Source organism: Phytophthora infestans, genomic scaffold (genome assembly GCF_000142945.1).
Source record: "Phytophthora infestans T30-4 supercont1.62 genomic scaffold, whole genome shotgun sequence".
NCBI classification, from domain to species: Eukaryota; Oomycota; class Peronosporomycetes; order Peronosporales; family Peronosporaceae; genus Phytophthora; species Phytophthora infestans.
The window spans coordinates 474,561-501,644 of record NW_003303697.1 but is presented as its reverse complement, the minus strand read 5'-3'; the positions used below and the strand labels follow the sequence as shown (position 1 = coordinate 501,644).

Genomic DNA, 27,084 nt, shown 5'->3' with positions numbered 1-27,084 from the left:
TAATAACCAATTCTTTTTTACTACCCTACAGCTTTGCGCATCAAAGGAAACGACCCACAAATTTTACTTCCTCAATCCAATCCAAGCAAAGAATATCATGAAACTACGGTGTATAGCTGGCTGCCATCCTATGACGCTAAGATTCCTGCAGCTCTGGCACGTAGACGTCGGGTGCACAGTAACACCAAGACAAGGCTTGCATTCGAATAGTTGCTAACATGGTTAACCCTCTTATGTACATTGTATTTTACTTCAAGTAGATTTTAGAGTGCTGTAAGTCACAGAACTGCAGTTCGCACGTGCTGCTCGCTATCACCGCAGCCGCGATGCAGACTCGGATAGGCTTCAGATGGTCTCGGAGGCGTGTGACCACTGTGTGTGTGGCTGCATCCACTACTTTGTGTGATTCGCGGCTGCACCCGTTTCGCCCCCCCCCTCCCCTCTCACACGTTCATTCTTCTATTTGAGCTTCAAGCCTCAAGCCTCCCCAGCCCAAGCTCAGCGTCTGTCGTGCTTAACCAGACCAGCCATGCACACTACACCAGACTTCCGACGCGCTCTCAGAGCGTGAAAACCTGTGACACTGGTACAAAGTACCAAGGTCGTTCAAAGCCAACCATTGGTTAACGACATTGCATTTCTATAGGTGACTTATAGTTTGTATTAAACCCAAGCTTTATCTACCTATATATATACTCAGTTTACATTCTACCTTAATTAGGTCACTTCGCTCTCTTTTAACTAAAGAGGGGACTTGTGAACTGCCGTTCACTGAGAGTTTGTATACTCACGGAGGATAACTTCCTCTACTGTGTGACCCCGTCACAATTTACTTGGACAACCACAGCACAGATTATCAAAACTGCAAGCACAAAATAAGGCAAGCAGAAAGCCCTAACCCATTTTGAAGCACAGAACACAGTTCTCTAGGGCCTACATGTATCGTTTATCACACATATACTTGGAGTCTTGGTAGGGTTTGGATAATGTACCGGTAGCTGTTAGTTCATCGCTTTAGACAGGAATGTACTGTTTTTGGTACGCGAGGCCTCGCTACTAGCTTTGATGGCGATGGCTGACGAGGCCGGCGTGGTGGATCTACTGCTGCATTTACGATCTCACATCTGCAGCGAGTCTAGGAGTGAGTTTCGTCGTATGCTGCCAGTATTCCGGCGTCTTCTGAGCTCTGTATGTGTCGCTGATTGCCAGCCAAGTGCTCTTCCTCCTTATTCCTAACTGACAATTATTTAAATGAAGCGCGAGGATGGTGGCGTGTCGGTGCAGACCGAGCTTCTGGAGATACGAGAGAAACTACTAATGCGCGGAGAAGACGCAGATATGTACGTGGCATATCCTATGGCGATTTTGTGGACAGAGTCTCAGCGTTTTTATTTTGAGCAGAACCAACGTCGTGAACCGCATGGATCGCGTGGTGGAGCGCTGCATGAGCATTGAGCAGAGTGCAGAGGCGACAGGTCTGTCGGACAATTGAATAGAGAAAACGACTCAGCCGATGACCAAAGCTTGTGCGTGTGTGTATGTGTGACAGTTCCAATGGACGACATTATGCGGCTGCTTGTTGCGCTTGCTGGCGGAGAAGACGGTAACACATTTGTGCTCGAAGACGTTATGCAGTCAACGAACGACCAGTCTAGTATGGTATGACAGTGCTTTGCCGTGTTAGTGTGGCTGATGTGCTTCAGTTTTGATTTCCTCATCGTCACGTTCGCCTGTTGACAGGTTTTCACCACCGAGAAAAAACGCATCGGCGATCGTATTCGAATGAACAACATTGATATGGTGCAGCGCTCAAGAGCGCTCTTTCATAAGGCATCGGTGCCGCTGCAAGAGAAAGCGTAAGCATTGCATCTGGAAGGCGCACTTTTGGCTGGCTCACTGACGACTGTGCTCAGACTCTTCTCGCAGGACTTGTTTGGCAGTTTTGGGAATGGGATGTTAAGCCAACGCGCCAGTTTATGGTGTCCTGATAACGACGTGACTAAATCCGAGGGCAAAGGGCTCCTTGCAACATGTATGACACGATTCAAGCAGGTGGGTGATGAGAAAGCTCAAAAGGACGATCCAGGCTATACTAATGTCACGTTGATGCACGTGCGCGAGTAGCCTAATCGATTTTTTGGTCTCCCTGGCAGCCAAGATGATCCTGGTCTCATTTTGGCACACATGTCAGTTTGCACGAACCAAGCACTGTCAAGTCTTGCTAATGCACTGTTATGTAGTAGAGATACGCCAAAGTGTCAGCGTCATGGACAAGCTTCGAGCGATCCGATCAAGACACTCATGTCAGTGAAGCCTGGGAAACAACTAACAATTTTGAGACCAAGGAAAGAAGTTTTCTTCTATGACGGCACCCACGAAGTGCAGTGTAGCAGATACGCAGACTGGGGAGATGCGAGCAGCATCACAGAAAACTCGTCGTGGGGATCGGAAATGTGCTCGCTTGATAGTATCGAACCTTGGGTAGCTCGAACTTACGCATGGGAAGACCTGGGAGAGCGGGTGGGCCTGCGTGAGAATTACGCCAAGCCGTCCGTTTTGGAAAGACAACGATCAATTCGTGACCTAGCGATTCCTAATAATTTCGCATGCAACGGGCACATCCCATTAGAGATACACGAGCAAGATCTGATTGAGGTCAGTGGAGCTAAGATATGGTGGGGCTATTTAGACAATCGTCGCTTACATTGACCGTAATTGCAAAGGATTCGCTGAGAGCATTGAGTGGAGTCGACTCGACACTATTCCGAAGAGATTTCCAGTCGGCAACATTCCAATTGCCTGGAATGCGTGGGATCCAGCTCCCTAACACAACTGTCTCGGCTACAATGTCCGTTTTGCAGGTGAGTTTGGCTTCGGTGTTTGTCATTGCTTCACGTTAGGATTCCCTCTGTGTACGTTGACTCGTGCATGCTGTTTGGTTAGGTATTCCGGAAAGCTGGCACCATGGTTATGCGATTAGAGCTACTAGGAATCTATTATGCCCAAGATCCTGCACGAGGAGGGAAGACGCTCCAAGCCATGGGAGATGCACTTCTGCTGTACCTGTCTACACATCGAGTAATCTCGTGTATGCGGTAATGCTCCAGTGCACACTCTAATCCGTTGTTTGTATTAGACGCTTGTAGAGACGATCACGCAGCAATGCGTGGAATCTTCTTTAAGCGAGGTAGATCAAGATGATGAACCTATTTCTATCGCAAAACTATTGTGCAAGACGCGCAAAATCTGTTGTGCTCTTGAAACCATCGGCGTCATCTTTGGCTGCGATGCCGACCTCTTCTGGCCGCTGTTGCAACATGGTAGGTGTTTCAATTCTCCCGAGATGAGATCGTTTTTATTCATGATTGTTCTTCATTGGATTGAATAGGTGAATTCCCTCGTGGAATTGCGTTGATTAACCGTTTGCACCACTATGCGTCCTCCCTACACGTGGGCGATTCCTCGGGACGGATGGAGGAGTTGGTGGTCTGGTTTCTTGTAAAGTCGTGCTCGCCGTTCTTGGTCGTTCTTACCGATCTTGTTTCATCGGGGAGGGTGGATGAATCAACAGATCCTTTTGTACGTCCTAAATTGAATTTTGTGGCGTAGCTGAAGTTTACTTTGACGTGTTCTCTTGTTGGTAAACTTACTTAACTTACTTATTTAGAACGAGTTTGAAGTTACAATGTGGAGCAGAAACCTGCTAGAGAAAGCCTCTGCGGGAGGCGGTGATGGGCTATTCAACGAGGACCTACCGACTGAAGCCATCAGGATGTTTCCTAAGTTTATGGCTGATATCGCTTCTATGGTTTTTCACGTCAGTCAAGTCCAAGTGCTTCTACGAAGTGTTAACGCAATTGCCTATACGCATCCGCTGGTAGGTGGTGAAAAAATGGTTACTTTTCTCGTTGTGATTATTCTGGCAATGTCGTTGAAAACTTTAGGTAAACATGCAACCTTTGAGTATGCTTACTGGTGGGGGTGACGAACACGCGGACAAGTGGACAGCAACAGTTGAAGCCATGGCAAATAGTGGAGATGCCCACCATTCAAAGAGCTCAGAGGCATCTGAGACCGAAATGTCTGGTGCAGCAGCACCTGAAGAGGGGCCAATACGATATTATATGCGCGAGGACGCAAGTGTGTCAATTGTAAGGGCCTCCATTACTTGAAGATTGCTTAGTACAACGGTAGTACTCAATCCTGTCCTATTGTGCTTGAATAGGCTGAAACAATACGAAGATCTCAGCTGCAGCAACAAAACATGTTAGACCAACAAGTGCTGGAACAGAAGCGACAAAGGCTTCAACTGAAGCAGCAGGAACAAGCTGATGAAGCAAAACGACTCTCCGATGAAGCGACGGCTCTAGCAGACCAGGAGGCTTATGGACGCGAGGCTCTTTTGAACAAGTACGTCATCGCTATGTCTTTGCGTCTTGAGTAGCATGGGCTTACATAGTTTGTACTTTGATGTGTAATGTAGACACTCAGAATTGATGAAAGGTGCTGAAGAGCGGCATGATTACATGAAATGGCGACGAGATCGTGTCGTGCGCTTGTCGACCGCAAAGGAACAGCTTCAACGTGTCAGGGTAGATGAAATGGAGTTGTGGGCAGCAGGTACGACTGCGCTTGTGAATTTGCTGTAGCCATTTTGTTTAACTGCTCTAACCAACGTTCACGTGCTATAGAGAAAGCAAAACAGAGTTACGAGTCAATAACTCGTGCTGATGACGTAAAAGAGGTGAATTCTATAGTCGACAACAACAAGCAAGTGTCTGAGGAAATAATTACTTCTGAGATGCCGTCGATGGTAGCCTCAACTTCCGAGTGGAGAGGATCGGTGAAGGTGAACGCGGAAGCGGGAAGTCGGACCGCAGCTACAACTGACGATGGGGTCCGGAAAACATCAGTAAGAGTGGATAAGGAAGCGGGGTCCCGAAGATCGGCATCCGATAATGACGGTATTTGGAGAGCTTCGGTGAAAGTGAATAAAGAAGCTGGCAGTCGCAGCTCCGGCATTCTCAACGACCCTGTATCTAGTGAAATTGATTTCGGAAAAACGAGTATCCGTATTTTAAACGAACCTGGAGGAAGCGGAGCTGAAATGTATGGGACATTATATGGGCGACTTGATGAGCAGTTCGGCGAAAAGGCTCAAGCGGAGCCTGATGTTGATTCTGGAGCAGCATATGCAATTGTTGACGTCGATATGGAAGGCAACAACAGTGCTCAAACCGAACCAATGGGTGATACCATATTGATCGAGACCCCCCTACTGGAAGAGCGAGACATTGAAATGCAGGATCCAACTCGTGATGAGGTGGAATCTACAGATCGAAAAAGCGGTCGAGATGACGACTTTTGTTCTGTAGAAAGTCGAATGGCTGGTATTGCTGAATCACCAAACTGTGTTCGATTGTCTCTTCCTCCCGTGCATCCTTTCTTTTCGGTGACTATCCCGCAACAAGATTCCGAGCTGCTGACGCAGGTATTGACAGAGGTAATCTACTCTCGCCCATACATACCTGCTGTATGTTCTCTAACATGACTAATCTCTTCCGTCGCCGAATATTGCAGACTGCTTCTGAGGCGGAATTTACTTCCTTTAAGTCGCTCGTCGACTGCTGTGTGAAAATCCCCGTCCGTCTCGTTGCCGTGAAGCTGGAGCAGGTGGCGGTGGAGTGGTTTCGTAACTCACTGCAGTTGCTTGATCATCTATGTTGGCTGCGGAGGTTGATGCTTATGTCAGAAGGGCTCTCGATGGACATCTTTGCGCGTGATTTTCTCCAGGGATTGGACTCAACTACTCGTGTAAACTGGGGACTTGAAGGCCGCCTTTCGTCCGCTTTCACTTTGGCCATGATCGAGGGATCCGTGACGCTAGATCCAATTTCGCAAGCTTTTCAGTACAACACGACCGCAACACTGTCACAGAGTGGGTTTCTCGCACAAAGCTCACATCACCACAATCCTCACACCAGTTTTCTTCCTCCAGTGCTAGATAGTCTGACGATGAGGCCAGCCGTTCCAAGCCTACTCCATGAAATTGAGTTGGTGTACGACTTAAAGTGGCCGATGGGTTTCGTGATCACCACGCAGTCGCTGGAATATTACAAGAAAATGCACCGATTCCTACTTCACGTGAGACTGACATCAGTCGAAATGCGAGAGACTTGGGATCTACTGCGCTCCATCCGTGCACAAGGACAGCTTTCTCCTTTACTTGAGCGGTTGTGCGGAGGCGTAGTATACAAGATGCAATCGTTCCTTCGGGCATTCAACGAAACTTTTGCAACAAAGGTTTGTGCAAACCGAGATATTAGCAGCGTATGGTTTTCGTGCTAACATTTGTGTCGTCATAGGTGTTAATGATGGCGTGGTCAGAACTTGAGCATGCAGTACACAAGGCAACACAATTGGTAGAGCTGCGTCGCTGCCATGAGGATTATGTATCTGTTGCAACTCGCTGCTGCTTCCTGGACAGATCCACACTTGCGGTAAGCCTTTCCTCCTCCCTGGGTCTTCATTGTTGTTGACGAGGATGGCTCGTAATTCGCAGATCCGCTCAGCTTTTTTGGACACGCTAGCAGCAGCCTGGAGCTTGACCGGATTCGTGCGGGCATTAGAAAGACAAGTGACCGGGAGAGTTTCCGAAGAGACTCGCATTCGATCGTTGTGCTACGAGTTCGACGTTGCGCTCCGAGTTTTGGTTGGCAGTCTGCACAGCGTCACTCGTGATGCAGAGCGAAACACACGCGAGTTGTCGGAGGTACGTGAACCGTCTCCTTTTGCCCTTGGTTTTTGCGATGGCTTTAGAGATTTTGATAGAAAAAAATGTGTGGTGCCACTTGCTGCGTAGTGTATCTTACTCCGGCTAAACTTCAATCGATTCTACCCTGAAGCAGGTCTGGCTCTGTAGTACCGTTGACGCCAAAAAAAAAAAATACTGACCTCAGAGTGGTTCCTCTTTAGCCAAATTTTCAAAAGAATAGGCGATGTGTGTCCTTGAAATGTAGACGACGCTGGCACAGAGGACACTTTCCACTGGCTCGAATCGCTTGGTGGATGCAGCAAGCACAGAAGATGTGGCCACATAAAGTGGAGGTCATGTCTTCCAGTACGTCTAGACAGATGCTGCACTTGAGTCGTCGCTTAAATTCCTCCACCGTCTCACTGTTCTGTATGCTGATATTGGTGGACTCTGCGCTTCTCATCATGTCTGTCATGCGCTGGCGTTTAGGCTCTAGCATTGTGTTGGCTCCTGGTCGTCGTCGCTTTCGAGGTAAAGGCGCCGGCTGCGAAACGCCCGAAGAATCCAGAATCTCGATGATTTCGCCGCTATCTGCTGCGTTCTGCCCGCTGCCTTCGTCCTCATCCGACGAGACAGTGAGATCAATCTCCTCGGGCTGATTTACTGGGCCTGTGCCTGTATCGTTAGGGTCGTGAACGTCTTGGAAATACACCCTGCGGGGCAGAACGAAGTGGTTCTGAGTTCCCCAGTCCTCGTCCTCGTCATTAAGCAGACTTTCCATTGCGGCTCGATTGGCCGTGGCGTTCCTGTTTCGGTTCTCTGTATCTGCTCCACTACTACTGGGATTGCTGGCTATGCTGTTGTCCCCAGAGGTGCCGAAGCTCGAGGGCATAAAGCGCCTAGGAAGTGTCATGAACTGGTTCAAAGGTGGCAGCGTCCATCCGCCCGAGCTTGTGTCGGTAGCGGAAGGGGGAGCGAGTACACTGGTGGACGGACGCACAAGTCGGATACTGTCGGTAGCACGCGCTGGCGAGGGAGAGGACGACGAATGAGATACAGAAGCCACCGCCACCTCGGGAAGTCGCATGTTGAGTGTGCTGGACTGGGAACGTAATAATAAGAAAACTCCCAGTGTGGTGTTTTACACATAAATGAGGTTATAGTCAGTGGTTTTTAAATTTAATAATATTAATAAAGTTTGTTTCAACTTGACGTCGGTATTATAACCTGACCATGGCGGCTCCACATGAGCTGGTGCTACAGGGCTATCTGCACAAACAAGTGCGTGCGTTTTGACTCGCTGACGCTGGAGATGCGACTTATGCTCTGTGGATTGCTGTCGTTGCGAACAGAGCAAGCACTTGAAAATCTGGCGCATCCGCTACTTTATGCTCACAAAGGCAAGTGTTTTGAAGATGAAGACGCTGCTGCTGTAGCTACCTCCAGACTAGAGGCTAATGCTGGTATTTTGATTAATTTTGCCTGTAGTCTGATATTACATACTCAACCAAGTCCGGCCGAAAGCCACGGCTGCTGCTAACACTAGGAGACGTTCAAGTGGTGCGTTGGCAGTAGCATCGGCGATACGTTGGCACTAACCCCCCCCCAAGATCTCACACGTGTGATACAACTGATGATAGATTGACGACCAAAACCAAGTGCGACATCCGGGCAACTTTGTGTTCGTGCTACAGACCCCGACCAGGAAGCTCTTCTTGAGTGCGACGACGGAGCAGGAGCGGCGCAGATGGGTGGGTGAACTCCGTGTATTGCTTCCTGGAAGCTACGATGATCTGCATCAGTCAATATTGGAGTCAACCTTAATTGGACGAAATCCATCCAGCGCAGCGAAGACCTCGAATGCAACTTCTACCACACATCATAGCCTCAAGAAGCTTCAAAAACGCGCGTCTAAGGAGCGACGTATGGAGCGAAAACGACAGCAGCTTCCAAAGCTGAAACGGACGTACACTGAGGTGTGGCTGGATGAAGTATTTTCTCATCCGAGTGGAAGCACGCGTGGTGATGTACCTCTATTGGATGCACTGTGCTTTGCGGGTATCCCAAAGGAGCTACGTGGCCGGGCATGGGCATGGATACTTGGAAATACGCTTCAAGTAAACGAAGATTTGTTTCAAATCTGCAAAGCTCGAGCCCAGGCTGTACTGATGGAGATGTCGTTGAAGCGGGATGTAGATCACTCAGCGGTCGAGACGCCAACAGTCAGCTCCGACAGCGCAAGTGTCATGCTTGAGTCACCATCAAGAAGTGTTTCGAATGTAAGCAGTGCATCATCTGCTTCGGAATCCTATATGGAAGATTGTGAAGCACCACTACTGACGGAATACGGGAAGCGCTTCCAGAGTCAGGAGAATACATCGGGGGATTCATCGACAACAATGTTGATACCAGAGATCAGCGATCGTAAAAGAGCAAGTCAGTCGTCCGCAGTTCTGCCATCGCAAAACATGTTACAGGATGCCGTTGGCATCGCGGAGATGCTTGTCGCCCACGGAGAGCGTAGCATAAAGCTCGTCAATGTCGACATGCCACGAACTTTTGGTCACCACCCACTGTTTCAACCTGGTGGTGAGGGTACTGAGCGCACGACGAAGGTGTTAGAAGCGTACATTTGCTACCGACCGGACCTGGGGTATGTGCAAGGAATGAGCTACTTAGCAGCCACGCTGTGCTTTCACATGGACAGCTTCACAGCTTTTAAGGCTTTGGCCGCCTTGATGAGCTCAAGCCTGCTTTTTGACATGTTCCGTCTGGAGGCAACGCGAGTACGTGACGATCCGTGTTGGTCTGAGGTTTTGTTATTTTTCAAACTTTCGAGCTCTGTTGAATTCTGGTCTTATGGCACAGACGTTCCACTACATCGACGTGTACAACCAGATTTTGGAGTATGAATTACCGGCCCTGGCGGCCCACTTTCATGAGATTGGTATTGACGCACAGATGTATGCCGTAGACTGGTACGCTGTTGGTGTGCGTATATTTCTGTTCGGACTGCCAATTGACGAAGGTGTGCTTGTGTAGGGCTCTAACTCTATTTACTCGGAGCTTGCCACTGGATCTCGCGTTGCGCATCTGGGATGTCTACGTTCTACTGGGCACGCCCTTCTTCTTCCAGGCCAGCATGGGTAAGCCTTTCTACGTTGGCGCGAAAAGGATCTTACAACCCTGAGCACTTCGCTTATGTTTTGTGTAGGTCTTTTGTCTCTTTTCCAGGACTCACTACTGGCAATGGAAGCGGAAAATATCATGCGATTGTTGCACAACTTCCCGAAGAACACATCGTCACGGCAGCTCTTTAAAGCCATCTCGTCCGTTAGTCTCTCCTGTGAGGAAGTCACTGAGCTATTGGCCGGAGGAAAGCTTTGGTCGCCTGACGAGGTGCGCGAGGTGCCTGTCAAGTATCCCGACACCTACGAGTGAGCAAGTACTTGCAACAAGTTGCAGTTTTTTTGCTCTCATTACTGTACACTGTAATTTACAGCACTTAAAAAGCTGTCCATTCCTCAAAATTTGTCGGACAATGAAGCCACTTAGTAGCAAACTGTAACGGGGTACGTAGCCCTAAGTGTACCCTGGTTACATGAAGTGTGACACTTCACACTTCAGGAGTATGACACGTCATACTTCGGGATATTTGGTACAAGGTACCAAGATCGTTCAAAGCCAACCATTGGCTAAATGACATTGCATTTCTATGGGTAACTAATAGTTTGTATTAAACCCAAACTTAACCTACCTATAAATATACTCAGTTTACAATCTACCTTAGTTAGGTCACTTCGCTCTCTTTAATTAAAGGGGGGACCTGTGAGCTGCCGTTCACTGAGAGTTTGTATACTCTCGGAAGATAACTTCCTCTAGCGCAAGGTGCTGTGTGACCCCGTCACACTTGGTAGCACTAGTAGTCAATCCACGCCACCGCGGGTAGACTACCTGAACCTCTCCGAAGCTCGTTGCCATGGATAGGAACGACTTCTCCCATATGAACGACTCTCAGTTCGAGTCGGTTCGGAAGATGGCAGGCATCTTCGGGATAGAGGCCCTGCAGAGCCTGGTGGTATCAACACCGGCTGAGCAGCTCGAGCGCGTCAATGCATTCGACGCGTACGAGCAGGGCCTCATCGCGCATGTGCGGGAGAACCTGCAGGCTCCGGCGGCGGAAGCAAATCCGCCTCACCCGAAGCCAATACGGCTGAAGGTTAAGCTGTATGAAGGGAAGGAAGGCGAGAACCTTCACTTCTGGGTCCGAGAAGTAGAGCTCGCGATGGACGCGGCTCTGATCTCGACCGAGCAACTGCGTGTTGCTTTTGCACTCTCCAACCTTAGCGGTCGTGCTAAGAGTTGGGTGTACACTCGGGAAGCAACATCCCCTTGATGTTTCACATCCTGGGCTCAGCTGTGCGAACAGCTCCGAGCCGCGTTCCTCCCGGCGAACTACGAGTACCGCCAGCGTTCGCGCTTCCTCGCGTGTAAGCAAGGAAGGCGCGAACTGCACGAGTATGTGCAAGAGATACGGGAGCTCACGGCGTCCCTAGTGGGAAACCCACTCAACGAACACATCAAGATGACTGTGTTCATGGACGGCCTTCGAGTGGGCCCCGCACGCACTCAGCTGTTCCGGGTGCAGTCAAGCACCCTTGAAGAGGCGATTCAAGTGGCTCTTCAAGAAGAGTACAGCCATCGCCAGGCGCGTACGCCGGCCTCAGCGTGGCCTGGAAGTTCCTTGTCGGCTCCCGGTCGAACAAGCCCCAACGGACCAGTTCCCATGGAGCTCGGGTCCGCCGAACAGCGTGACATCCGCTGCTTCGGCTGTGGGAAGATGGGCCACTTCAAGCGTGACTGCCCCGCGGAAAGACTCCGCAGACGGTCCTTCCCCAAGCCCGTCCTCAAGGGTCGCTGGCAAAAGCCAGGATCCCGGGGACAGGGGAACGAAGGGAACCAGTAGGGGCGGGGCGCCCTACTGGGGAAGAACTAAGTCTTCGTGATGGGTGCGCGGGTGGCGCGTACCACGGGGACTTAGCCCCTGAGAGTCTTCGCACTCTCGAATCGGCGAAGAGCAGCGGCGGGTTGCTCGTAGTACACGGATGTGTACGGGGATACGATCATCCCTTCAGAATCTTGATTGACTCTGGGGCGTCGAAGAATTTCGCACGCCGCCAGACGGTTGCTCGTAACAGCAACAAGTTGTCCGATGCTTTGAGAGAAAGCAAGGGCAACGGGACGGTGTCAGTGCGACTGGCCGACGGGAAGGTCGTCACTGTCCCCAACGTCCAAGTGGATCTGGCTGTCAAGTTTGAAGACTTTGACAGCCTCGAACAGTTCACTGTTCTCGATATGGATCCATATGGTATGATCCTGGGCATGCCCTGGCTTGAGAAGCACGAGCCCTGGATCGACTGGCGAGGCAAGGCAATCGGTGCCAGCCGCCCTGCGCAGTCCGACAGAGCATTGGTGAGTCATGTTCCCACCTCTGTCAGGACCCGGGGCGCCCGCGAGGGCTGCCAGGGTACCAAAGCGTCCGGCAGATGCTTGGGAGTCGTCGACGTATATGACGACTTCGAGGATATTTTGATAGTGGCAGCGCCCAGAGGAGGCGCTGGCCAAGTGGGTAACTTAGGTCCACAAGCGGGTAACTTAGTTCCGCAGACAGCTGCAGCTGTCATGAACACTGATAACAGCGTGTTCAGAGTGAGTAACAGAGTTCCACTCACGGTCGCCCAGACCATAACTGAAGAGGAAGACGTCGGATACGCTTCCTGTGTGGGTAACACAGTGCCACACGCGGTCGCCCAGACCTTAACTGAAGAGGAAGGCGTTGAACACGCTTCCTGTGTGGGTAACACAGTGCCACACGCGGTCGCCCAGACCTTAACTGAAGAGGAAGGCGTTGAACACGCTTCCTGTGTGGGTACAACAGTACCACACGAGGCCACGAGTGCCTCGGATGTCGTAGCGACGACATCCCTGGACGTGGGCAGCAGAGCTCCCCGTCACAGACGCCGTCGACAAAGACGCCGCCGCCGCCTCAAGTCGGATCCGAACTTCGTTTCGATCGACGTCGCTTCAAGCGACTCGGAGTCCAGGGCCCGGGCTCCTCCGACAAGGCCGGTGGAAGAGTGTTATCACATCTTCGATGGCGAGACAGGTTTACCTGTTAAGGCATCTGGTGTCCACTTGGAACCGTTGCCAGAGGTTGCAGAGATACTGCACCTCGAAGAAATGACGGCTGAGGCTTTCCTGACCAACCTCAAGGCTGGAGAGATTGCTGAGATGGTACTCATGAGACCTGAGACCACTCAGGAGGAGCTGAACTCCTCCTCTGTCTTGGACGAGAACGTCCTGGAAGACATGAACAAGCAGCGTCAGGCGCGCTTGGGTTCTGAGATTCTCAAGAACCCCAAGGATCCGGTTTATCCTTTGGTGACGGAGTACGCGGACGTGGTGAGCAAACACCCACCGACCCAACTCCCACCGGATCGAGGCGTACGGCACGAGATTGATCTCGTGCCCGGCACAAAGTATTGTGTCACGAGGCAATGGCCTCTCCCGCGCGAACAGTGCGAGGTCATTGATGCCTTCTTCGCCGCGAAAGCGAAGGCAGGCATGGTGCGGGAGTCGAAATCCCCGCACTCGACGCCGACTTTCTGCGTTCGTAAGCCGAACGGAAAGTGGCGTCTGGTTCACGCTTATAACAAGCTGAACAACGCAACGGTGCCGGCCCAAACACCGATCCCACGAACGGATGTGTTGTTGAACAACATGGCCGGGAGCGTCCTGTACAGTGCGCTGGATTTGGTAGACGGATACTACCAAATCCTGATGCGCGAGAGTGACATCCCGCTCACCGCGGTAAGCACTCCAAGCGGCATGCTTTGGGAGTGGCTCGTCATGCCGCAGGGCTTGTCTAATGCCCCGGCGACGTTCAATCGCCTGGTGACGCAATTGTTCCGCCCTTTGCGTACAACGAGCGCGAAGTCCGGCTGGATCTCGTCGCGACAGCGCTCACGGCTCCACCGATATGAGTTGAAGGAGGGCCTCCTCTATTATCGGGTGGAGCCCACGGATCCTCCACGGGTGGTCGTACCCAACGACGAGGATCTGAAGCATGACATCCTCGCGGAGGCGCATGACGCGCCCTCCAGCGGCCACTTGGGCCGCGAGAAGACCTTTCTGTCGGTCTCTCAGTCCTTCTGGTGGACCCACATGTACAAGTGGGTCGCCCGGTACGTCAAGACATGTGAAACATGTCAGCGGGTCAAACCCGCAGGGCACTCTTCGGCTCCACTACAGAGCCTGCCCGTACCGGCTGATTGTTGGAAGTAGATGAGTCTTGACTTCATCTTTGGGCTTCCCGCCAACGGACACGGCAACACCGGAATTTTGGTGTTCGTGTGTCGGCTAAGCAAGATGGTACATTGCTCCAGTTCCCGTCACTGTTACGGGCGAACAAACCGCACGGTTGTTTGTCGATGGCGTGCTCCACTATCACGGTCTCCCGGAGACGATTGTCTCGGACCGAGACCCGCGGTTCACTGCCGCGTTTTAGAAAACGATGTTCCCTTTACTGGGAACTCGTCTGCAGATGTCCACTGCGGACCATCCGCAGACCGACGGCCAAACAGAGCGCGTCAACCGAGTGCTCGAAGACACTCTGCGCAGTGTGTGCGCGGCAGATCCACGTACGTGGTCGACGCAGCTTCCAGTTGTTGAGTTTGCGCTCAACAACGCGGTGCACGCGTCCACGGGGTTCACGCCGGTCTACTTGAACGGCTTCCGCCACCCCAGAGTGCCTCTCACTCTTCGAGGAGACACTGACTCCTCTATTCTAAGTGGGGGAGAGGCTCGGAAAGCCCTTTCCTCCCAGGTCTCGGATGTGAGGCCAGTTTCGCTGCGGAAACAGGTGGAATCCTTTATGGATACCAAGCTGAACATTGTCAGCAGGGTCCGCGATGCCATGGCAGCGGCCCAATAAAACCAAAAGGAGTACTCGGACAAACAAGGAAGAGGAAACTTAAGTATATTTGAGGTTGGTGACTTAGTGTTGCTAGACACGAGGAGCCTACCTCTAGACACTGTTAGCTCTGTCGGCAGCAACAAACTGAAGCACCGCTTCATCGGACCTTTTGCAGTCCTGGCCAGACATGGTGCGTCGTACACCATCGACCTTCCAAAGTCAATGACGACGCACCCGACGATCTATGTCGAACGTCTTAAGCAGTACTTTGACCCGCAGGGGGTTGCTGACTCGCAGTTCCCCCCGACCCAGCTCCTCGAAGCGAGGGCCGGTCACAGTTGTCGACGAGGGCGTCGGAGCAGGCACCCAAGCCTCGGTCGGGACGGCAAGGCTGCGGTCAGGACCGTACGCCGGAGGGGCTCCATACGAACGGACCCCGGCGCCATACGCCGAGTACGCTGAGTACGCCGGGTACGCACCATACGCGTACGTCTGGGAGTGTGCCGCAGGCGGCTCCGGACGTGGCAACAAAGCCTCGATCCGTCGGATCATTCGAAAGGCCTCGTCCAGGTCGGACGAAGAGGCCCGGCGATCCACCCGCAGGTGCAGGCTCGCGACCTCTCGCTCCACCAGGTCCAGGCGACCCGCAAGACGAGCGAGCTCGCCCTGATTCCCGGCCTGGGCGGCAGCATTACCGCCAGTCCCAAGGCCAAGTGCAATCTCAAGCATGAGGACACGTTGACGGAGGCAGTCAACCTCAGGGCCCTGTGTCGGACCCGCAGTCGGAGCACCCGGACGAGAGTGGCTCTCGGGAGGCGCCGAGTACTCGTACCCTTACGAGGGCACCTCCGCCTCTGCTTGACCGGAATGGAGAAGCCCACTTCCACGTGGAGCGGATCCTCCAGGAGCAACGGTGTCGCGGCAAGCGACAGCTCCTCGTGAAGTGGAGGGGTTATGCCCACTCCGAGAACTCGTGGGAGCCGATTGAACGGCTCCTGATTGACTGCCCGAAGGCTGTCGCAATCTGGGAACAGAAGCGGCGGCAGCTTCATAAGTAGTCCGGGGCTTTTTGCCCGAACGGGGTACGGTCGATGAATACATACCGTACCCGCGCTCATCGTGAGCGCTAGAAGCCGCGCGCTTCAGGATGTCCCTTGGCAGCATACGCTTGCTAATGAAGTGGGCAAACCTCACACGAAGATCACGCTGGTCCAGGATGTGGGACAGCTGCTGATCTTCATGTAGTTCCCATAACTCCGTGGGCGAGTACTTGAGAGTCTCCACCCACGCCCAGAACATGTCCTCACAAGAACTCCACGTGGGACAGTTCTCGGGCATAACCCAGGGGTATCCCCAAACAGGATAGAGACCACCCCGGGTCTCGGGCTTCTTACGACAAGTCGTGAAGTCCTTAAGGGGAATGCGGTGTGGCGCGAGAAGCACACACCGAGCAGCCTCCAAGTTGTCGACGAACAACTGTTCTTTCTGAACAAGGGCTCGTTCATAGATGCCCCTAGAAGTGTGGCCGCCCACAAGGCCACGAGGAGCGACGAGAACCTCCAAGAAGAGGTCAGCCCCAGAGCTCTCCTCGGGAGGCCAATACCCTCTTGAGTTGATGGCAGCTCCCTGGCTGACGGGTGCCGCCACCGAACCCCCACGCACACGCTGGGCAGCTTGGAAATCCTCCTGCTGCTGGTCGAGGTCATTCGAGACCTCCCGGGGCTCACCGATAGCACCCTCCTCCTCCTCTTCTTCCTCCTTCTCCTCCTCTTCATCCGAGGAGCCGAAGAGACTCTGATAGGAGCGTCGGGTCTCCTTCTCCTCGCGGAGTGGAGACTTAGAGGCGGTACGCTTCTTTGAAGGCTTGGCGCCTTCGGCTTTAGAGGCCTTAGCGCGCGCAAGACCCTCGGCAAGCGAGAGACGTTTACGAGGATTCTCTTCCTCATCGCCACCGGCTTTGGGAGCGCCCTTAGCCTGAACGGCCGGACTCTCAGAGCGCACAGAGGTCCTGGGACTGTGATCACCGTGATCACTAGCGGGCGACTGCACGCTGTCATCTTGTGCTCACTGGGCACTGGGCTGTGCCCTCCCACAGAGCCCGCAGGAGCATAATGAGTGCTCTCGGACTCGGCATCGTCTTCACTGCCCGAGTTGAACTCACGTTCTACGAACCGAGGGTTCGGACGATTGTCTGAAGACGAGGGCGACGGACTGCGGCGCCTGCTTGCGCGCTTGTCCACAGCCGCGTCACCCGAGGATCCGATCGCCTCGGAGGCCACCTGAGTAGCCTCCTTAAGTGCAGAGCCTTTGCCGTGAGGCTTAGTGCTCTTGGCTTGCGCCTTACCGGCAGCAGCCTTGGAGCGTGTCTTAGCACCGCTCTTAGCAGTGCCACGAGGCATGATAACGGTCGAAGTGGAGACCTAGACGAAGAGCGCACAGGTTGCTGCTCGAGGCTCTAACTGTGAAGTGAGCCTCCGCCGCGCTCGCGCGGCCAAGTCGATGGTTTTCGACTTTGAGAATGAGAGTTTGTGACGAACACCTCTTCATTCTGATTGGTCGGTAAACCGAACCTAAGTGGGGGAGGATGTAACGGGGTACGTAGCCCTAAGTGTACCCTGGCTACATGAAGTGTGACACTTCACACTTCAGGAGTATGACACGTCATACTCCGGGATATTTGGTACAAGGTACCAAGATCGTTCAAAGCCAACCATTGGCTAAATGACATTGCATTTGTATAGGTAGCTAATAGTTTGTATTAAACCCAAACTTAACCTACCTATAAATATACTCAGTTTACAATCTACCTTATTTAGGTCACTTCGCTCTCTTTAATTAAAGAGGGGACCTGTGAACTGCCGTTCACTGAGAGTTTGTATACTCTCGGAAGATAAGTTCCTCTAGCGCAAGGTGCTGTGTGACCCCGTCACACAAAATGTTCCCTTTGAGGCCGGGAACACGTGGACTAACGTTCACTCAGATAGTTAATACCCTTAAGCACTTCCTCTGTGCAAGGTGCTGTGTGACCCCGTCACACTTGGTAGCACTTGTAGTCAATCCAACACCATCGCGGGTCGATTGAGCTACCTGAATCCTCTGTGCGCTCATCGTTTGAGCCAAGATGGACCGAAGCGAGTTTCCTCGCTTGAACGCCTCACAGTACGAGTCTGTTCGAAAGATGGGAGGCATCTTTGGACAAGATGTTCTTCGCAGCTTGGCGGCGGCGACGCCTGCCGAGCAACAAGAACGCGTGACCGCGTTGGAGACCTACGAGCGTTGTCTCATCGCTCATCGCTCACGTCCGCGGGAGCTTGGAGGCCACGATGGCCGCTCCCCAGGCAACCAGGCATAAGCCGGTGTGGCTGAAGGTCCCCGCGTTTGAGGGGAAGGAAGGAGAGAACCTTCACTTCTGGGTCCGTGAGGTGGAGATCGCCATGAAGGCGGGTCTCATCTCGGACGAGCCAGTTCGGGTGACGTTTGCCCTGTCCAACCTTGGTGGACGTGCCAAGCACTGGGCATACACCAGGGAGACGACATCTCCTGGATGCTTTGCATCCTGGGCTCAGCTGTGTGAGCAGCTTCGAGCCGCGTTCCTACCGGCGAACAACGAGTTCCGCCAGCGCTCACGCTTTCTTGCGTGTAAGCAAGGTAAACGTGAGCTGCAGGAGTACGCGCAAGAGATGCGCACGTTGGTGGCATCTTTGGCAGGGAATCCTCTGCCTGAAGACGTTAAGACAACAGTCTTCATGGACGGCCTAAAGGTCGGTCCTGCTCGCACCCAGCTATTCCGGTTGCAAGCGACAACTATGGAGGAGGCGATTCGAATCGCCTCCTCCAACATCGCCACGATGAGAATGGCGTTCCTCGGGAGGCGGAGCATTGCAGCAATGACGCTGTTGCTCCTGCTGTCACGCAGCCCGTTGACACTGGTGCGTACAGCGAGCCCGAACCCATGGACTTAAGCTCAGCCGAGAGCTTGGTCCGCTGCTATGGATGCGGCGGACATGGACACTACCAGCGTGTGTGTCCCTCGCTAGTCCTCGGGAAGAAGACAGCCCGTGGGCCCCAAGTCCGGTGGCGCAGGTCACGGCCAGGTGGACGAAGACGCCCCGGCCACCAGTAGAGGCGGTATGCCCTACTGAAGAGCGCTAAGCCTTCGTGATGGGTGTGCAGGTTGTGCGCACCACGGGCCTAAGCCCAGAGAGACGCGGTTCTCTCAAACCGGTGAAGGGCGGTGATGGGCTGCTGGTAGTACACTCGGTGTACGGGGGTACGGTACCCCTTGAACGTTTGATGAGTTCTGGGGCGTTGATACGCCGCCGGAACGTCGCTTGGTATAGCGACATCCGACTGCACTCTATGTCAGAGTGGCGGTCGTGGGCTGGTCCTTGGTGGACTAGCCTTTGGTATGGTGAAGGAAGTACCAATGGTCCTCAACGGACCTGAACGTTTCGGCTCGATGAACTCGCGCACCGCGGTGTCGCTCGCAGTTCTCGCCATGAACAACATGGCTGTGCCGAACATAAGGCACAGCCCGGACTTTGGTGTGGCAAGGCTGAGAAGGGCCTACCAGTCCAGGTCTATGACGGAGCATTGGTGAGTCATGTTCCCACCTCCGTCATGACTGGGGCGTCTGATACAGACCGCCAGGATGCAGAAGCGTCACGGAGTTGTCAACGCGCCGACATCTCTGCGTACAGCAAGACCATGCTCCGCTGCGGCAATGCCATGGGCGTGGGTCTTTTGCCCGGCGTGTGGACCTGCTACACCAGCAGCGTCCAACGCCGAAGGTCGTCGCGCCGTACGGGCTTCGACAGTGGTTACGCCTTTAAGTGCTAACCAGGTGGGTAACTTACGACCACGGTCGCCCAGACCTTAACAGAAGAGGAAGGCGCTGAATGCGCTTCCTGTGTGGATAACATGGTACCACACGCAGTCGCCCAGACTTTAACTGAAGAGGAAGGCATGACCATGCTTCATGTGTGGGTAACACAAGTACCACACGCAGTCGCCCAGACTATAACTGAAGAGGAAGGCATTGTCCATACTTCCTGGTGGGTAACACAGTGCCACACGAGGTCTCGAGTGCCTCTGATGTCGTCAACGAGACACCACGACGTGGGTAACAAAGTGCCACGTCACGTCAGCCGCCGCAAGTCGGGTCTGAACCTTGTTCAGGCCGACGTCGCTTCAAGCGACTCGGAGTCCAGGGCCCGGATTCCTCTGACTCGGTCGGTGGACACCAGCTCTGTCCGGTGTGTGTGCGGGTCTGCCACGCCAGCTGACCTCAACACCGAAGGTTGTCGCGCCGTATGCGCTTCGACAGTGGTGGTGCCGAAGGGCATTCACCAGGTAGGTAACATAGGCCCACATTGCGGGTAACAAGTTCCGCAAGCAGCGAAGCTGCTTAAGGAGACCGACATTCGGTGCTCCGAGCGTGGGTAACAAAGTTCCACGCAAGGTCACTCAGACCATAACTGATAAGGAAGTCGCTGTATGCGCTTCCGGTGTGGGTACCAGAGTTCCACACCCAAGGTGGGTAACATAGCTCCGCACACAAAGCCATTGGCTCGAGGCGCGAGGCTGTCTTGGCCTCGCCAGACGTGAGCAACTCGCTCGACGTCAAGTCGCGCAGGCTCAGACTGCTGACGCGAAGGCTGGGTGCCTTCGGTCGACACGGCCGACGCGGTCGTCCATACCGACGCAGTGCACAGGGCGGAGAGCCGTCGCACCTGCCAGTGGCAATCAGAAGCCACGAAGCACTCAGAAGTCTCGAGGTTAAGTGGGGGAGAGGCTCGGAATTACCTTTTTTCCCTGACTTTCCACGAGGCAGGTAGCCGTCGTGCTGCCAGTGGCTATCACAAGCCACGAGAGACCCAATATCCTCAAGTGTAAGTGGGGGAGAGGCTCGGAAATACCTTTCCTCCCTGGTCTTGAGGTAAGACCAAGTTCCTTACGGAACCAGGCGTCGATGTACATCGACTGCAGGCTGGAGGCGAACAGCCGGACTAGAGCTGCGGTAGCTCTAGGCGAACAAGACATATGGGCGAAGAAAGCCACGGGCGCAAGGTGCCTCGAAACGGCTGAGCTAATCAGAAGTGTTGAGATTGCAAGCAACCACACACGAGACGAAGCGTGAACCCAGTGAAATCAACGGACAGGTTCCTTGGTCATGAACGACCTGTCGAGTAGGGTGAACGGAACGTCTCACCCGCGGACAAAGCGGTTGCGGTACGTAATGTACGCAACGCGCCGGGTATAATGGGCCGTGGAGCCATTACCCAAGTGTGGTGCACGAGTGTACACACAACTGACCTAGTGGTGGTCGAGGCAACGCACGTAGTCGTAGCTGGTGCCGCGCCGAGCATGACACCGTGGTGATGGCTGCTTGCCTCACCATGGGTTGGTACCCGTGAGTACGCGGTGTCAATGCCAGACACCAATGCCGCAGTGGCATAGTGGTGAGATATGCCCCACCACGGTCGAGTACCATCAAGGTACATGGTGTCTGTGACAGACACTGGTATAGGTGCAAAGGATATGCACCATACCACGACCCGATGTGCGCTGGACGCTGTGAGTCACCGCACGTTCCGTGCATCGGCACTGGCTGCTGTCGAGCAGCCTGCCAGGAGTTCCACGTCATGAACTCGTCGTGCATGACACACATGACGTGCACGGAGCACTTATGGTAGCTGTGGTACGTGTCGTACACAGCGTACCTCGTGTACGGGACCATGGACCTGTACACTGTGCTTGCACATGCGTCGTGCATGATGCAAGCACTGGCCATGAATCTGTTCAGGCGACAGCACAGCAGAAGCTGTTGCCGCCAAACATGGCAACCTTGAGGTGGGCGTACCGCATCAAAGGTTAGTACCGTACGGTACATGGTGTCGATGGGAGACACCTACACCACGGTTGTGTACCGTCACGGTACACGGTGTCGATGAAGGACACCTTCGCGCCGTTGGTATGGTGACCAAGACGCGAAGAGAGCGTGGCAGAAGCTCCGCCCGCAAGGATGGATCCTTGCTGGAGTTAAAGGCATGGCCCGAGGTGAGCTGAGAGCTCCGTCTAGTGCTGTAGAAGGTGTTGCCCTTCTCGGTGTCGTCCCTCGCGGGAGCCACCATGCTCCGGACGCGCTCACGAGGACTGTCGTGTCCTCTGGTGCGAACTGTGGGCGAATGCCACACGTTCGGATGCTATTGAACCCTGTGCCAAAGCACTGTACGCGCGCTAGCGCAGGAGCTAAGGCAGCTCTGAGTGTAGGCTTTGCGGCCAACACAGTTGTGAGCATAGGGATGCAAATCCCAATGAGCTTTGGCAGCACAAGTCACTGTGGGTGTGACTGAGAGCCGCGCCAGTCTCGTGGCTGCTCAGTGTGAGAATTCACCTTTTGGTGTTTTAATTCTCTCACTTCTGATTGGAGAATCAGTTGTGATTGGAGAATCAGGTGATTCTCAGTTAAGTGCGGGAGGATGTAACGGGGTACAATCCAGTGTGCCCCATGTTACATAAAGAGTGACCCGTCACTCTTGTGGAAACCTGGTACACGGTACCAGGTGCTCTCGGAACCAGTCGGTGCATAACTACTTAGCTCCACTATAGGTAACCTCTAGTTTGTAAGAGACCCAAGCTTATCTTACTTATAAATACATCAGTCTTAAATCTACTCTTCTAAGTAGCAAGCTGCTCCCTTTGAGGTCGGGAACACGTGGACTAACGTTCCCTCGGGTAGTTAATACCCTTAAGCACTTCCTCTGTGCAAGCTGCTGTGTGACCCCGTCACAAATATTATGGTAGCACTTGCCGGACGATATGTTTGTCTTATTCGGGTGTGCACTCCGACCTTAAGTCATCATGCTGCTCATCCTGTCCGTTCATGTCTAGCTTCAATCCATCTTTCTACATCTCCAGGGAGGTATACACGTAGACAACCATTGGGTGTCGTACTAACCATAATACACTGTAGCGAGCATAATGAAGTAGACAAGGGCTTTACAGTTGACAACGAAGGTATTTAACAATGCTGGTGGCTACCGGATCCGCTGCATGTGTAACCAAATAGCTTCTCAGCTCGCAGCCACAACGCCTGCTGGGTTATTGACTCTCGTCGGAGAAGCTTTTGACGTTTCCTAGAGAATGTCGGGCTTTATTACCGGTACAGTCGGGATAGTCCTTTATATATTCTTAGCAATATATTATTTCAGATAACAATGGCGCGCAGTACGCCGTGCGTCTTCCGTTTACAGATGAGACCAATACAAAGGCGTTGTACCGTTAAGACTGTCAAAGTTGATACTGATTTGCTAATGTCTGCCAGATGTACCTGTACTTTTGTTTACCATCTCGCAATTATCTACCAAACATACGGTTAGAAATGGCTTGCCTGTGATTGGCTGGATTATGGTGTACAGAGTATTTCACAACTGAAGGTATATCTGGCAGTCTCCTAACGACGACAAACAGAGGGACGTCAACAAAGGCACCGGACGCGATAGATGGCCCTCAACGCTTTCGCGCCTCTTGGTGCTGAGCATACAAGGTGTCGGCACAGAGACGACTGAGAATATGCTATCCTCGACAAGTTCGCTACTTGACTTTTAATGAGAACTCTAAGGGCTAGTGACTGTCCAAGAACACCGTGTTTAGCTAACACTCGCGATCCGCGCCTGCTCCAGGAGATGCCAAACCGATTAGATCTAAGCTCTTGACTCGTCGGAGTCGCGGACAATGGCTCCGCGGTCGAGCACTCGCGTTTCAAGCGAGAGGTCGGCGGTTCGACCCACCAAGCCACAGCTCTCTCGCTCCATCAAACTATTGTCCAAGCCTGGACAAGCTTAAGGGCAACGTCCTTTTAGCTCCACACCACGTTCGCTATCACTGCAGATTCACACTTGGATCATGCTCATTAAGCAAGTTTCCTTGAAAAATTTACGCGTCCCTCCGTACAAGACACTTGTGCATGAGCCTTGCACGACACAACGCTAAGCGTCTGCTTCCCTGCGAGCCACGTGTTCAACACCAGGAGACACGCCTGCCTTCACTTCGAAGCTGTATTTGGCGAAGAAAGAAGTCATCTTATCATTCTCTGAGCGAGAGAGGAGGCGACTGGGTTACAGTGCGTAGCGACGCATGATGAATAAAGATCACAAAAGACTTAGACCCTAGCAAGTGTATCCTAAAGTATGCTTCAACTTCTTGCCATGAAAATATTGTTCTTCTTTGCAGCTTTGAGCAGGCGAGACTAAAACGCGATCACGCACTCACCCTTTCGGTGTCTGCTTGAAGTAAAAAACAACCGATTGCCAAACCGAAGGCGTCACAGACGACGCTAAACGAATGATCCGTGTCGGTCGCGCAAGTATCAGCGGTTTGAGAGTACTCTCCTTCACAGCCTGAAAGTCTTCGTCGTGCTCGACGTTTTAGCATCATGGTGTATCCTTCTTAAGGGGACCCGATAATGGTCTAGCCATCTCCACACAGTTTGCGCAAGTAATTGGCTAGGCCTAGCCACTTGCGTAACACTTTTGGCTCTTGGAAACCGATCAGTCCACAATGACCTTGACTTTGGCAGGATCTTCCCGCAACCCACGCTTCTTAAGCAACAGCCGAGATGAGGACCCTCCTACGCACCAAAGATGCACTTGTCCAATTTTGCATACAGTCTTTTATACGCATGCACTCGGGCACCGCTGGTAGTTGATCGATGCAATTTTATTACGTCTGAATTTCCGCGCTCAGCACGACTTTGGACGAAGATATCGTCAAAGTACGTCAGCGTACGTCGGATGAGTCCTGAACAACTACGTCACCCGATGCTTGAACATTGCTGATGCGTTCGACAGCGGCTGGGGCATGACCAGCCACTCCCAGAGCATACCGCTCGGAGTACAGACCGCTGTCTGCGGAATATCGCTCGCTCTCATGAGCAATAGGTAGTAACTATCGACCAATGCAAATGCATTGTACAGCGTACAGCCTACCATCTTGTTCTGAAGAGCATACTTACGAGGCATCGGCGAAAAACGATGACAAACGGGGTCGGAAGAACTTGGCTATCTTCAGACACGGCGACCGAGCTTTATTATCGACCCCTGGGGTTCAGTCATCGGCAGTAACAAATTGGGTACCAATAAGCCGGAACCAAAATCTATTGGCCCTTTGAAAATTACGCAAGTTCATGGAGATGCCTACATGTTGGACATACCTACGGCTATGCGCCTCCATCCGAGGACGTAAGACGTCTCAAACGGTAATACTCGGCGGATTTTTCTGACCTCTGCCTGAGGGCGCGTAGTCCGACCTTTCCAGCTGACGTCGCTGTCGGCTTGGCCCAAGGCCCTGCTGCATTTCGACTCGTTTGGCTGCGGAGCGCCGAGCGCAACGGTTTCCATAATTCTCAATCTCTCTTCAAGGTCCCGTTGCTCACGACAAGTTCGCTCCGCGAGATCCGCAGCGACACTCGCATTATCGCGGTCGTCTTGAACCACCTCTTGAGCATCCAGAGCGTCGTTAATTGTCTCGTTCGCCTCTGCGCGCATCAAGCGCTACTGCTCGATTGTCAGTCGCTCCAAGTGCGGTGCCGTCTCGGAGCCCCGATCCGACAAATCGGCCGCCCCTCCAGGAGGTCCATCCCGGAGCGACTCTTCACGCCTCGACGTGGTCCGCCCTTTCAACGTGATGGTCCACCACCCTGTTCGAGGTGTCGGGCGCTCGACGCTGGGCTATCGAGCGTATTGCAGACCACGACACGCGTACGCCGCGCGCGACAGCCCATCGACGAGTGGTTCCCACCTCGTGCCCCAGAGAGACACTACCGGGCCCACTGACTGGGATATTCGCCAGCGGACGATACGTGGGAGCCGCGTAGCCGCTTGATGGCAGATACCCCGAAAGCGCACGAAGCCTCGCTGGCGGTGGCGACAACGAGCGCCATCTCCATTGCAGCTATTGACATCGTGAGCGTGAGCACTTGTGGCCCCGAGGCTCCCGCGTACAGCTACAGCGCGTACGACGGCGACTTCGACCACGTCTGCCAACAGGTTCACGACCACGACGCCTCTCTGCTTGCTCCAATTCAACAAGATAACACACATAACGGCCGATCCAGCATCGCCTATCGTTTGCAAGATGCCAGCGTTCAACTTGCTTGTTCCGCGCAGTCTGTGTGGGACGCTCGCGCTCCTGCCCACATGTCGCACACCTCTCACAAAGAAGGACGTAGCAGATGCGTCACTCGTCGCGTGCCATCGTGCAGATGCGGGTGCGTAGCCTCCAGTAGAATGTCCCCCACGTCGCTCTTCCTGCCTTTTAAGCCAAGATACGAGCGAAGTACCTTCGTGCCGCGCCGCATTCCAACGTCGTATGAAGGCGCACCACGAGCGCTGCAGCGCGTCGTGGGTGTACTTACGATTTGTTGCCTTGCTCCTCGTCGAGCGGTACCGCACGAAGCATTGATTCATGGTTTCGAGCGACTCCGGGTTTTCGGCTCCGTCAAAGCTGTACAGCGCCCACGGCTTCAGCCCCGAGTCCATCACTGAGACGCCGAGACGAGTTTCGGCGCCGGGCTTAGTGTCGGAAGCCCTCCTGCGTCACCCCCTGGGCTCACCGGTGTATCTGCAGTCTGTGCCATCGACGTTAAAGCTGTGCGGCCTTTCGAATAGGCATTGCGTCCCGACAGCTGATGTTCTTCGGAGATTTCCATGATTGCGCTTACGGCGCCGTATGCGCAACTTAGAGAGGAGGGTGTGACGGGCAACATTCACTGGTTCTGCTCGTTTTTTGATCGCACGCGGCGATGCCCGGCATCGCCACGTTGGCCCCTGGCTGAGTGCACAGGCTCTGTGGACTCACGCGCAAAGTGCCCGGTGTACCCACATCGGTAACACCGCACTTGCCCCCCAATACGCTACTGGCATCCAACAGCGGAAGCGTTCGAGAGACCCATAGGCTCTATACATCCCGCTCTCATCATCGGACGTGCCATCCTCGGCACGTTTGCATGCAGCTTAACCTGCTTCAGGATAAACTTCTCTTGCATCGCAAGAGCAATCGCAGTTTCGAGAGTACTTGAGAACTCTCATAAGAGGAAGGTCTTAACCAACCCATCCTTCAAGTCCTTCATGAACGTGACGACATTTGTCGCCTCGTCGATCGGATTGGTCATGATGTTCGAGATCAAGTACCGCGCACGTTGGGCGTAAGCATGAACGTCACGCTTACCTTGCCGCAGGTCGAGAAAATCTGCTATCGACCGGAGCTCATTCTGAGGGAGCTCAAACGCTTGTCGGATCTCCTCCTTGAATATGGCATACGTGCTAAAGCACGCATGATCTGTGAGCCGGCGGCC

The 27,084-nt window shown here is 53.3% G+C and overlaps 4 protein-coding genes across 4 annotated transcripts; 3 read left to right on the top strand and 1 right to left on the bottom strand.

The window, feature by feature from the left end:
* Positions 1-1,041: 1,041 nt before the first annotated feature.
* PITG_18464 (uncharacterized protein) lies at positions 1,042-2,827 on the top strand (the record flags this gene model as incomplete). The annotated part of the gene is made up of 7 exons (XM_002896341.1): positions 1,042-1,188; positions 1,258-1,340; positions 1,402-1,475; positions 1,550-1,659; positions 1,741-1,856; positions 2,244-2,655; positions 2,690-2,827. The coding sequence occupies 4 exons, from the start codon at positions 1,555-1,557 to the stop codon at positions 2,825-2,827; spliced, it is 771 nt and encodes a 256-aa protein (XP_002896387.1).
* Positions 2,828-5,739: 2,912 nt separating this feature from the next.
* On the top strand, positions 5,740-7,660 carry PITG_18463 (uncharacterized protein; the record flags this gene model as incomplete). Its single annotated transcript, XM_002896340.1, has 6 exons — positions 5,740-5,938; positions 5,999-6,303; positions 6,366-6,500; positions 6,563-6,772; positions 6,863-6,908; positions 6,976-7,660. The coding sequence occupies 6 exons, from the start codon at positions 5,740-5,742 to the stop codon at positions 6,993-6,995; spliced, it is 915 nt and encodes a 304-aa protein (XP_002896386.1).
* On the bottom strand, positions 6,984-7,646 carry PITG_18462 (uncharacterized protein; the record flags this gene model as incomplete). Its single annotated transcript, XM_002896339.1, has 1 exon — positions 6,984-7,646. The coding sequence occupies one exon, from the start codon at positions 7,644-7,646 to the stop codon at positions 6,984-6,986; it is 663 nt and encodes a 220-aa protein (XP_002896385.1).
* A 327-nt stretch (positions 7,661-7,987) lies between the features above and the next one.
* On the top strand, positions 7,988-10,195 carry PITG_18461 (uncharacterized protein; the record flags this gene model as incomplete). The annotated part of the gene is made up of 9 exons (XM_002896338.1): positions 7,988-8,035; positions 8,243-8,314; positions 8,395-8,555; positions 8,640-8,961; positions 9,010-9,040; positions 9,167-9,540; positions 9,623-9,732; positions 9,797-9,900; positions 9,969-10,195. 9 exons carry the CDS (start codon positions 7,988-7,990, stop codon positions 10,193-10,195), a joined length of 1,449 nt encoding a protein of 482 aa, XP_002896384.1.
* Between the last annotated feature and the right edge of the window lie 16,889 nt (positions 10,196-27,084).